Below are 12,853 nucleotides of genomic sequence, written 5' to 3'. Positions count from 1 at the left end.
CCTGTCCGGGTGTCCCCATGCAAAGAGCACAGGGGCTAAGGCCCCAGCTCTTCCCAGAGCACACGCGCCCCCTAGCGGCCTGAGCCCCAATGGCCGTCTCTAGGGCCCCACGCTGGAGCACTTTGGAGCCCGTCGGTGATCAGCCCTAAAACAGCTTCAAGCTCCAAGCACAAGGAGCCCTTACGTTTAGTGCCTAAACTGAGGCTGCGCTGCTAGTTCGCGCCACATCCCACGTTTCCTCCAGCTGGCTCTAGCGATGACAGTGTCTCTGGTCTAAAGCGTCACTGGCCCGGGAGGGCCTTTTTTTTTTTCTTGGCCTGGGAGGCTAAGGCAGACATTTGCTGCGGATAGCAGGGTGGGGGCGGGGGGGGGGCTTGTCTGCTGGCTTGCGTTTCAGAGTGCACCCCGAGATCATCTCTGCGCCAAGAGGGGGCCGAGCCCCGGGAAGGGGGGAAGAACTTGTAATCGCGTGCAGCAGGACAATGCCGACTTTTGAACCTCTAACCACTAAGCAAACAACCCTTGTGCTCTTGCTCCACTGTCCAAACAGGGTTTATTGACAGGCGTTTCACGGCAACGCATAGCAACCGCGCCGCCGGCTTGTGGGCGCGGCCAGAACCCAGGGCACGCTCTTTGCTAGGGCCGGAGGCACCTAGGAGCAACGGGGATCACCTGGCCCTGAACCTGGCGAGCTCCCGCCCCACAGACGCCCACGCTGCTTCCCTCTGGGTGGCCAACTCCCTCCTCTTCCCGCTCGACCCCCTTTCCCAATCTCACAGCAAAATTCGCCCCCTGAAGGGCGGGGAAATTGGGGAGGTGCTTCCAGGGGGGTGGGGGTACATGTGTCTCACAGCCTGCCCTGCCTCCTCCCTCCGTGAGTCCTCGCCCTGTGTTAGGGCGCGGTTTAGTCCTAAATGGTGGGGTAGAGCTTCCTTTCCCGGCCTTGCCGGGAGACCTAGACACTCAGGGCCGGCAGCAGATCCACCAGATATGCATGCAGCCACTTGGATCTTCTACTGATCTTGAATTCTTGTGTTTGGGCAATGAGGGTGGGAGGATAAGGTCATTCCCGGTAGTGCTAAAGGAGTGTAGACAGAGCGGGCCCATGGAAATGCCTAGGGAGTCAGAAGACTATATACAGTCATGGAAATGCTGTCTGGAAACAACAGAAAAATATTAACCAATGCTTGTGTCCACTTCGCTGGGCTAAGGGGCATACCTGGGCGCCCCAGCCGGGGGTGGGGCGGGAGGGTGACACTAAGAAGTTGTCTAATGTTTGCGTTGAGAAGGGAGCTGAAGTCCTCTTTCCTCACCCCCATGGTTTTGTAGCAGCTGGACAGCAGCTAGCCGCGGTGATGAGTGTTTTGTTTTGCCCAAAGGCACCCCCAGGAAAACCACACATTCCACAGCCCAATGCTGGACTGAGGCGTGGGGGCGGGGAAGGACTCAGAACCTGCTCCTTCGGGCTTCTGAAGCTTTGGGATAAACGAAGGCTGCCAGGAGAACCTTCTCCACCTTCTTCCTTATCACCCCCCTCCCCTCAACTTTTAGCTTGCAGTCAGAAGATATTTTATTCTCTAGGGGGGAAAAAATCAGTCAAACTCCAAAGACAAAAAATTCCAGCATCTGAAATCTGTAAAGTTCGTTTATCTTTTGTCTTTTTAGAAAATAAAAGTCGACTGTGTTCGGATACCCCAACTTCCCTTCACCATATGACTTCTCTACCCACGGCTTTTTAAAAGGCTGGCCTAGCTTGTGACGCCGCCGATCAATGACTCCAACAGCAGCAGCAACTCCGTTCTCCAGCAGCCAGAGACCAGGGCAAGGACCGGAAGTCCAGGTTGGCTCTGGCATTTCCAACACGGACATGCATTCAGCCTACCGCAGCTCTGGTGACAGGCTTTCCAAACAAGCCCGGGGTTGGCTAGCCACCCCCTCCTCTCCCCGCCGCCACGGCTGCCGCCGCCCCTGAACCCACCAACCCTTCCTGGTCTGCAAGGCAGAGGAAAGCACAGACCACCTGGGGGTTCTGCAGACTTTGATCGGTCCAGCCTTCCACCGCAGCTGCCTCTGGCTCCTGCAGTTTGAACTGTCCCTGGCCCTGAGGCACGACGGCCAGCTGGTTCTCAGAAAGCAGTTAGCAGGAAACAGCCATCTCGGCTCAAGTATTGCTCATTCCCCAGCCTCACCCCCTCCTCAGCTCCAACCAGAAATACAGTCCGTGTTGGAGGCAGAGAGCTGGGGCAAAAGAGGCTGAAATATTTTGGTGCCGGTAGCCAGTCCTGGCAGCGATCATTTCCTCTGTCAGGAAGAATCAAAATGGAAAAAAGTAAAAAAAAAAAAAAAAAAAAAAACCAAAAAACTGGACCATCTCTTCCCCTGAGGCCCACAATCAATCCCACTTGTCTTAATACGTCTTCCCCATTCTTCATCTGTAGGCATTGTTGGTGGGTGGAGGAGAGGGGTCTCTTCTGAGGATGCTAGCAGCGTCCATGCTCCTCACTGCTCAGCCTGGAATTGCTCTGCCGCCGCTACAGGCCATGGGAGGGGTCACTGGGTGACAGTGGGGTTTAACACCCCTCCAGCTGGCCCCAGGACCCCAGAGACAGAGCCGGGCACCGAGCCTTGCAGCGAAGACACAGGACTCAAGGGCTCGGGGACGCTCCTCAGGGCGCCTGGCTGAGGCTGCGCCGGCTGGGGCGGAGGGGGTGCCGGCGGCGGCGGCTGCTGCTGCTGCTGCTGCTGTTGCAATTTCTTCTTGTTGATTTTCCTTTCCTTGGCTCTGCGGTTCTGAAACCAAATTTTAACCTAGAAATGACGAAACAAAAGGTAGAAGGTATGAAAAGAGAAACAGCACCACCAAGATCGTCCTTTTCGCCCGCCCGCCCGCCCGCCCGCGGCGGAAAAAGCTTCCAGCCCTTCCAGAAGTTCCCAGGTGCCACCCCCCACCCCCCCATCCCCACTGAGCTTCAGCGCAATGATGACGCTTTCCCCGACTCAACTCAACCTGCCTAGAAGCCGGCGGCTCGTTCCTTGCCCACCCCTTCCCCATGTTGCTTTCCAAAAGAGCCTTTTGGACTCTCAGAACCAAGGAACAGAACTGGGCTGGCAGGTCCTTCCTATGCAGATGGGTGGCCGGCTCAGGTGTGCTTCGCCGGGCATCCTTTGGACCTCATAAGCGGCCATGTTCTTCACCTTGGTGCTGGCAGTGAGATTTCGTGCAACATTTCCCGGCTGTGAATTTGCCCCGTCTTGTTTCCTCTTCCTTTTCTCTAGACTCGAAAAGCGTTCATGCGCCAAGTAGTACCTCTTTGTTTTTTTTTAAATAAACAGTTTTTATTTTTAATTATGTGTATGTGTCAGTTTGTGCACGTACAGAGTGGGAATACTCACAGAGGCCAGAGGCACTGGATGACCCCTGCAGCTGGAGTTACAGGTCAGTGTGAGCCACCACCTGATGTGGGTGCTGGAAACAGAACTCAGTCCTCTGAAAGAGCGCTGTGTGTGTGCTCTTAAAGAGCCCCTGCCTCTTTAACATGTATGGGTAGATTGGGCCTTTATCTTTCTTATTTTTTTTTTCTAGTGCTGGGTGTAAAGAGAACATATCCTAATACAGTGCTTCTCAACCTTCCTAAGGCTGTGGCCCTTTAATACAGTTCCTCACGTTGTAGTGACTCCCCATGGTAAAATGATTTTTGTTGCTACTTTGTAACTAATTTTGCTCCTGTTACCAATCCTAACGTAACTATCTCTGGACCCACAGGTGGAAAAGCACTCTCCTAATAGATCTTTCTTGGCCCAAGTGGCGTTCCATACCGCAGTAGCGCCTTGGCTCTTTTGTTGCGGCTCTCAGATCCCTCAAAATAAAAAGGCAATTCAGGAACATCAGAAACACAACTGGGAACTCAAGCCTTCTCAAAAGGCAACTAACTGCTCTCTTCCCTCTTCGCGGAGGAAACGGGTGGACTCTTGGCCAGGCTTCCCGGGGCTACGTGTCAGTCCCCACGCCACCCCCCACGCGATGATAATAATAGCCAGACGACTCTGGGGAGGGGATTCCCACCTGCCTCTCTGAGAGCCCCAGCGTGGCAGCCAGCTCAGCTTTCCGCCTGATGGTGATGTATCGACTATAGTGAAACTCCTTCTCCAGCTCCAGCCGCTGATGGTCTGTGTACACCACTCGGTATTTGTCTTTCGTCCTGGTTTTCACTGTGGAGGAAGGAGAAGTTTTGGCTAAGAACTACAATCCATCAGTCATAGGTAATGACAAACCTCTCTAACCCGGGAGCTATTTCTCTTTCTTCACTGGTGGGGGTGAGGGGGAGCAGGTTTGACTGTCCACTGCCAAGACTGACAATAGCCACCTCAGGATCCTGGGGAAGTGGAAGGGTGGAAACCTCTCACACAGCCCCCTCCTTCCCATAAACCAAATATAGTATATTTAGGACCAGAAGAAAGGGAGTGGGGGGGTGGTGGCCAGAGTCTCCAGGTGTATGATATCCACATTTTCAGGTTTTACTAGAAATGTAAACCCCTGGGGCTGTGGTGCCAGGGTAAGCTGCTAGTCACCTTTGTTTCAGTATGGCGGCGGCAAGATGGGCGCAGGGACTGGCAGCCTCCTGAAAGCCCCCGGGACCATATTCCAGCCGCAGTAACTCCTGCCCTGGAATTCTGAGCTGGGCTCCGTCATGTCAGGAGGAAAATCCCTCCTACTGAGAACATGTCATGCCTGCCCAACCAGGTTTGGCCCAAGGCCTCTTTTCTTTTTTAATTCCCCATTTATTCCCTGTGACAACGATCCTGACCAGTGACCTATGATCATTGGATTGAGTCAACATATTAAATCTTGGATTGATTGTTTTACTGAAGGGCCTTGACAAATAGCGCGGGGCTGCGGCATCAGGCTGGAGCCTGCCTCTTCACCGGGTCTGTCGGGCTTGCTTCTCCACAGAACGCTGGCCAGGAACTGTTCCCGGTCCCAAGGTGGAGAGGTCTCACAGCAGAACAGGCTTTAGCGCCCAGTGCCTGGTCCAACAGGGAGATCTAAGGGGTGGGAGTTCCCCAGAGGTGTTTAAGGCCCGGCAGGCTGACTTTGTTCAGGTAAAAATCTTTGCAAACCACAACAAAAGCGCCCTGGGAGGATACAGGAGGATCAGAGAGAGCTCCCCCGGCCTCTGAGAGAGGAACACAGCCGCAAACAATGCAGGACAAGGCGATCTTATCAAAGAAAAGCCCTTTCAATGCCTTAATAACAACCGCATTCTGTTTGAATTACCACTACTGAGCAAATGGCGGCCTCAGCTTTCATCCCCTTCCCCGCCAGGCGCATTAACATAAACACAGCCCCGCAGGCGCATTTGAATGGGCGCTGCGGCCCCGACCCCGCGCCTGCTCTGGAAGAAAAGGGATCCAACACATCCTGAGCGTTCACACCAGCTACGGCCTGAAACCCACTCGCGAGTGCCCCACTCCACAGAGGACGACAGAACCCGACCCGGGTGCGCAGCCGGAACAGCGCAGCACTTGGAGTCCTGCGTGAAGCCATCAGAGCTGGGAAGTGAGGCGCAGGACAGTTCCCCTCGGCGGTCCAAGCCCTAGGATGGATGCTGCGGGTTCAGCATAACGCGCAGGCCGAGGAACGCAATGATAAGGACTCTGCGCGCTCTGAGGTCCTCGCCCCCAAGGGCCTTGGAGGAGAGGCCCCGCACCCCCTGGGAACCAAGGAGGGGGGCTGGAAGAGGGGAGGGATGAGAAGGAGTTGTCAGAATTCATTATTGACTGCGAAAGTCACCACCCTCTTTCCGGGCCCTAAAAGAGACAATGGCCGGCCTGAAAAGGTGTACATCAAAGCCGACCGGGCGGCGTACACGCCTCTGCCCCTTGACAGATGACGCTCTGCAGAGAAGTAGGGCTCCGGCGCTGCGGGCCACAGCCTCCCCATATTAACATCACAAGGGCGCCCGGCGCCGACAGCGGCCTTGCCACCTCGGCGCGGGACTTCACAGCGGCCTCTCATCTGCTGACCCCGCGGCCTGGGATCCTGAGGTTATCCTCCCCCGCCCAGGACCCCAGTCTCGGACCACCCACCCCCTGCACGCTAAAGGTCTTTCGTAGGTCTAAGACCCCCGCCCACTGTCCTTCAGGCAGGCTTGTTGGAAGGGAAGGTTTGGGGGGGGCGGGTAAGCTCAGGTCTGGGAGTAAGTCCTCTTGGAAATGACCAAGCCAAAGCCCAGTGGAGGCTAATCTGGAGGCTTCTCTCCGACGGCATCGCCCACCAGGAACGCTCCTGGGGTGTGCGCAGTGACGCAGGAGAGTCCAGAGACAGGCCCCCAAGTGCCGCTCTGATTTATACGGCTGTAATTGGCCATAAACCTCCGCAAAGTGGCCATAACCTGCATGTGGCCCGGCTGTAGTGACAAGAAACCAACCGAGGGAAGCGGAAGCCAGGAGCTGGAGAAGGTTGGCGGAACAAAAAGGGGGCTCCGATACCACTCCCCTGTCACACTTTCCCCACTCCCCATACACATCGGGACCTCACAAAGGGCAGAGCCGGCGCCAGCGAGTCCCACAGTCCGGCAAATCTAGGGTCTTTAGTGGAATTATCTCCCGAGTCTGGAACACACAACTCGCGGAAGGTTCGAGAAAAAAATGCCCCACGTCTGAAGAAGCCGAGTCCGTTCAGGGTTTCCTCCCCCTGCTCCTGGCTCTCTGTGATGACAGGAGAGGACTTCCGTGGGAGATTTTGCTTAGCAGAAGGAAGGGTCAGGGATCCTGGAGCGCCCCCTTCCCCTTAGGCTCCTGGGGCCAGCGCCTTGGCTCCGGCGGTGACGGCGGCGCACAGTAGCGTCCAGTCTCTGCTCGCAGCAGCGCTGACCGCTCGAATTGGCCCTAATGGCCAAACCGGTCCTGGCGCAGCCTCCACACTACCCTTTTCGGGGTACCTCAGGTGGAGGAAGGACAGTGGGGAGCTAAGTAGTGTAGCCACGGTAAGGGGAATCCGAGGACCCCTCTTCTCGGCTGGGAGCTGTGTTAGGAATGCCTGCGGCAGCAGCGAACTCCAGGACGTGATTCAGCTCGCGGCCGACAGTGCTTACGACATTGCCGGGAGCTTTTGAAGGTATCCCGAGGTTGCCAAGAAGGAACTGTTAGAAAGAGGAAACCGTTCCTCTGCCCTAAACAAACCCTAGTGTGCGAGGCACAAAACACGCACTTCTGGGACCGCAGTCGGTGAAAGCGCCCCCCACCAGGAGTCCATCCCTGTGTTTTCCCCTTGCTCCTCCTCCTCCACTGCTCGCAGACCGCCCGGGACAGCCCCGGTGCGCGCGGGACCTGGGGCGCGCCCCGGCACCGCTTACCTTGGCTTCCCAGGGACGGCTGCGCCGGCTTCCGCATCCACTCGCACAGGTTTCTCCGCTGGCCGCCGGGGGACAGCTGCTCAGCGGCGGGGGTGGCTGTGGGCCCCGGAGGGCCGGGGTTGAGCGTCTGCAGCAAGCCCGAGGCGCAGGACGGCGCTGCGGCCGGATGGTGCGGGTGGTGATGCGGGTGGTGGTGAGCGTGGTAGTCGGCGGGGCTGCTGTAGCCCATAGCGGCGGCCGGGGAGCCCCCGTTGAGGCCGTGGGCTACCGCGTTGGCCGCGGCAGCGCCCCCAGGCGCGTAGCCGTTCCAGTCCTCGCGGAGAGGGGCTCCGTATGCAGCGGGCCAGGATGGCCCTGGCGACTGAGCGCTGTCCAAGTTCGCCGCCGCAGCCGCCGCAGCCGCCACGTGGTAACCACCGTAGTCCGGGTACTGCGGGGGGCTGACAAAGTTCTGCGGCGCCAGGTTGAGGCCGCCGGAGTGGCGCACGGAGCTGGGGTACATGCTCACGTCCTTGTCTAGGAGGTAGCTCACGTACATGGTGGCGAGGGACCCAGAACAGACCTCACCATGCTGCCTGGGGACGAACGCTGGAAGCTGCCAGGGGCGCGGGGCTCAGAGGGCTATGGATGAGGGGGCGCAGCGCAGGGAGCTGCGGGTGGCTGGCTGCACCTCAGCTCACGGTGCTCCGCTAGGCTCCTTGCGGCGCTCCTGCCTCCCGGGCAGTCCCTCCCTCTGTCCTGCCTCCTCCCTCTCTTCCTCCTTTCCTCCCACCTCCTTGCCACTAGGCTGCGGAGGCGGGGAAGACCCGCCACAGGTTGGCTTGCGGAGTCCCAGGCCAGCAGCAGCCTTACGTGATTAACGAGTGTTTACAAGACTCTATTAGTAATGACACAGACACCAATGGCTGGAGACGTCGAGGCGCAGCGCACAGCGCTCACAACCCCCCAGAAACACGATTTGCATTTTAAAAGATAAGGCGGGGGGGGGGGAGCTCCAGAGAGGGCAGCAACCAGATCACAGCTAAATATTCAATCCTTTATTGTTAAAGAGCTTCCTCCTTCCAACCTGATGCACTTTAAACCTCCAATCACAGGTTCAAAGAATGAAATCAAGGGACTTGCAAGAGCCTTGAGGAGAGAAAGCAATCTTGGTGGGAATCTGGGTTTAGAGACGGGAGCAGTCCTGTTCACGTAATCGCAGGGAGGAGGCGGTCAAGAAACTCTCGTTCCCAAAGAGAAGAGAAAAAAGAAGCCATCGTTTGGAGGACATTTCTGACCAACCGAGGAGGTGACTTGTGGAATTAAGACCAGGGCTGTTCTTTTCCTCTCCAAGAGGCAGGATGAGACTAACCGCCGCCGTCCCAAATTTCAAGCACTGCGTTTATTTCCTTGCCAAAGATAAAAGATAGTCCTAGCTCCAGGTTGCGTCCTCGAATTCGTCTCACACTTAGGATTTGAGTTCAATTAAAGCAATTCATTTAAAAAGTATTGCATTAAAGAACCGAATACCTCTACAAAGCCACGATATGTTTGGCAATGGCTTACCTCGCAAGGCAGGCTGTAATTGGTGGGGTCTGAAGGGATGGTTAGGATCTCGGTAAATTTCAACCATTTACACTTGTACTTTTATTAAAACTATTTACGAGTTGAAACATCAAGGAGCATATTTCTGTTAACAGCTACCCAGTTACTGTTGTCTTACATCACGCCTATGTCTTAAAAACACTTTCTCCTGGGGCCTGGAGAGATGTCTAAGCCGTTAAGAGCACTGGCTGCTCTTCAGAGGACCCGTGTTCAATTCCCAGTATCCACCTGGTGGCTCACAACTGTCCATAACTCCTGCCCAAGGGGATCTGACGCCCTCTTTTTACCTCTCTGGGCACCAGGCACATGAGTGGTGCAGACAGATGCACACAGACAAAACACTCATACCCATAAAATAATACACAAATCTTTGAAAACATTAAATTAGTTTAAAACAGCACTTTCTCCTTTACAATGTAAAACTCTACAGAAATTCGTTTTCATCCCAGGGAACGAAGAGGTTGCTGTCACTACTAACTATTGCTAGTGAGCAGCCAATGCTCACATGGAGACCTGAAGGGCTCCACAGCAGAGCCTTTGAGATGGGAGAAGGCCACCTGACTGCACCAGGCATGCGGCTCTGTGATGTTGGGGCTGCTACTTCAGACACGAGGTCACAAACTGCCCACGCTGGGCATCTCCACTCTCCTCTGGCCAGTGGTGGCTGGAACCCAAGGGGACCCATTGCATTCCTTCCTGGAGCCCTGCCCCTGTGGGTTCTCTGGTCAAGTGCTTCCCTGGGTATTCGTGGTTACACACACACACACACACACACACACACACACACACACACACACACGAGGGGGGCACTTTCCAGGGTCCTTTATCTCCTTTGGTCCCCACCTCATGTATCTCCTACAACTGTAGGTGTTTGTACATTCTTCCTACCCTTTGTGTTTTGTGAGGAAAGTTAAAAGGGGGGGGGGGCGGTGAGGGGTGTGGCTGTCCCTCAAGAGTCCAGGGATAGCCCTCCTTAAACCCTCCTGGGTGGGTACCTAGCAGAAACAAGAGTGCCATCTCACTTTCCAAGAAACAAACCTGGAAATAAATATAAAACCCTATCACAGACTTTCTGCGAGAGCAGAAAGGAGTGTCCACGGTCTCCACGGGGCGGCCGGAATGTGGGAGGTTAAGTAGTGGGCGCTGCAGACTTTTGATCTTGGGAGCATCGTCCTCCCCTTCCTGGGACTCCATACCTCTTTCCATCCTCCACGTCCCCTCCCAGATGCATGCTCTGGGAGCCCAGGCCCAGACTGGGGCTCAGCCTGTGTCTTTAGAACGCCTGCATTCTGGCATTTCTTTGAAACAATCACTTTATTAGGGACAGCCATTCCCTCGGCCCTGTCGCAGTGGCTACTTCCTGAGTTTTTATGGCCCGGGCTGCCAGCCGCTGGCTAATTGACCCGGTTTCCCAGCTGTGTCCCAGCTCTGCCACAGAAAAAGGACTCCAGCTTGGGTGCTGGTAGGGAAGCAGATGGGGTTACTCTGCTCCCCTAGGGCCAAGCAACAGGGGAGCCTGAGTTTTATTTGGGGTGCTTGAATCCAGGAAAGGAAGTGATACTAACAAGGACTGGTTTTCCTCCTGGCAAAACCTGGGCACCCCAGCCGGAGCAGCCCGAGCACGGTGGTGGCAGCGGCCGTCTGGGCTGTTTGGAGAGGAGAAGGGGGCTGATAAAAGGTGTCCTTTGACAAGTTCTTCAGAGTGCAAATGTTGCTAAGCCTCCTTCTCCTCCGTGCATGGGTTCCCCTCTCAGCCTAAAAAAGGCCCAGCTGGGTCCCCCAAAGGGACAGGCTGTGAGAATGATCTGACTTGGGAAGGAGGTAGCAAATGAAGCCTGAACGTCTGTCCACTGGGACAGTTCTAGCAGGTTGGCAGGTTGGCGGGCCTCGCCTGTCCTCTAGACATGCCCTCTGGGCTGAAACGCATCCTCCAGACAGAGTGCTGGCCCACAGCTCTGGCATAAAACAGAGCAGAGTGGCACCGGAAGTCCCTCTCCAGGCTCCCGTACTTAGCAGCTTAGCAGCTTTCTTGGAGTTTTTTAGTCTGAGCTGAGACTAGCAGGGAAGGACAGCTCTGGGTGTCCCCCACTGCGCCCAGGTGGCTGTCTTCCACGTAATATCTCAGTCACCAACCCTTCGTGTTGCAGAGGCGTGAGCTGCCAGGAGAGTGGGAACGGGGGGGGGGGGGATCCCGGTAAATAAAGCCACAGGAAGACTTCCCAGACAGCCAACCTGGTTATCAAAGGGATGGGTCTTTGTTACCGACAGTGTAAGAGGCCATTCTACATTCCTTGAAGAGGGTCCCTTTTCAGGATCCAGGCTGGTGGCCTGGGCAGGGACTCTGAAGGAACTGTAGGCTACCGGAAGGGGCGGACTCCCCACTAGGCAGATGAGGCACTCCTTAAACCCACAGATCACGGACATGGCTCCCTCCCTGCTCAAAGGTCCTGCTGTTTGTTCCAGCTTCAGGGCCTAGCCTCTGTCCCACATTTGCGGTGCCTGCAGCTGGGGAGTGGGTTACCCACCTAACCCAGCCTGTCTCCGCCCACCGTAGCGTGAAAGTGTCCTTTCTGAGTCCCACGTAGACAAGACTGATCTCAGTAATGCAACCCACTCATTTAAAACCCGAATCCCCAGGAAGAGCAAGAGTTTCTGGTGGGTTCTCTCAGCTGTCTGTCGGGCAGAGTTCTGCCAGGTGGGGCGGGGGCACTGCTCAAACTTCTACTTCACTGGGAGCTTGGGGATCTTTGAGCCTCTCTACTCAATGGCAATCCACTCACACAAAGGAAGATGCAATAATGCATGAATTGACCCCAGCAACAGCACCAGGCCCTGCCTGCCGCAACCCACTCAACTAACATCTCCGGGAAGGAAGTCGATTGCTCTTTCTATAGGGTTCCCCAGAGTCTGACACCTGTCCAGCACGCTAGGCTACAATGGACCCAAGTGTCCATCCAGAGCAGCAAGGAGGTGCTCCAGCTGCTCGCAGCTGCCAGCAGAAGCAGATGTGGTCTCAGCTGGCAAAGGAAGCTTGCTTTCCTCTTAAGCATACCGGGTACCGGGTCCTCTCCAGCTAAGGGAAGCTTCCAGAATCTGTGGCAGGGCATTGTGGGCTGGGATGCCCGAGCTTAGGAGAGTCACAGCTGCCTTATTCCTCTCCTGGAGGGACCACCAAGCATTGTGATCCAATGCAGGGGATACAGCTTTGTCCTGCTGTTCTGTCCAAAATACAGTCTCACAGCCAGAAGGTCAAAGAAAATAAGGGTGTTGAGAAAAAGGAGAAATGTGTGGCTTTAGAACACTTTTTAGAATGTTTTTACTCATTGGATGAAAGTTAAACTAATAATCACAATAACGTATCTTTCTCCTTTGTTCCAAAAATTAGTGTGTGGATACTGGGAGCACTGGGCAACTCCTTTGATTTCTATGTGGCAGATAAGAACAGAAACTGACCAGAGCTTTTGGAAGGGAAAGATTTAAGGGGTCTCACAGGCTGGGAAGCACTGGGGGGAGTTAGTATCTCAGGCTCACCCTAGAAATTATTACCAGTGGCCTCCTGTTAGCCAGTGTTCACTCACCATTGTCTCCTGCCTGGAATGACCTTTGTTTATCATATGTAAATCTCTTCCAAGGAAAGCCTATGAGGTAGGTTTTATGTGGCCAGTGCGGGAAGAACGCAGACAAACCTGTCTCTCTCTCAATTCGTATCCAGGGTGCCTTACCTGAAGCAGCGTGGTGGTGGTGGTGGTGGTGGTGGTGGTGGTGGTGGTGGTGGTGGAGGAGGAGGAGAATATGGTGGTGGTGGTGGTGGTGGTGGTGGAGAATATGGTGGTGGTGGTGGTGGTGGTGGTGGTGGTGGTGGTGGTGGTGGTGGAGAATATGGTGGTGGTGGTGGTGGTGGTGGTGGTGGTGAT

General features: G+C 55.4%; 1 protein-coding gene across 2 annotated transcripts; it reads right to left on the bottom strand.

Annotated features, from left to right (window-relative positions):
• Positions 1 to 1,627: 1,627 nt before the first annotated feature.
• Cdx2 (caudal type homeobox 2) lies at positions 1,628 to 8,153 on the bottom strand. 2 transcript variants are annotated; one of them, XM_006979629.3, is made up of 3 exons: positions 7,356 to 8,090; positions 4,064 to 4,209; positions 1,628 to 2,808 (listed from the first exon to the last, which is right to left on the bottom strand). In XM_006979629.3, the coding sequence occupies exons 1-3, from the start codon at positions 7,891 to 7,893 to the stop codon at positions 2,551 to 2,553; spliced, it is 942 nt and encodes a 313-aa protein (XP_006979691.1). In that variant the 5' UTR covers positions 7,894 to 8,090; the 3' UTR covers positions 1,628 to 2,550. The 2 variants fall into 2 exon arrangements, with proteins under 2 accessions (XP_006979691.1, XP_076416252.1); XM_076560137.1 differs by having other exon boundaries at positions 2,583 to 2,808; positions 4,068 to 4,209; positions 7,356 to 8,153.
• Between the last annotated feature and the right edge of the window lie 4,700 nt (positions 8,154 to 12,853).

This window comes from Peromyscus maniculatus, chromosome 23, assembly GCF_049852395.1.
Source record: "Peromyscus maniculatus bairdii isolate BWxNUB_F1_BW_parent chromosome 23, HU_Pman_BW_mat_3.1, whole genome shotgun sequence".
Taxonomy (NCBI): Eukaryota; Metazoa; Chordata; class Mammalia; order Rodentia; family Cricetidae; genus Peromyscus; species Peromyscus maniculatus.
This window is presented reverse-complemented; position numbering and strand designations above follow the sequence as displayed.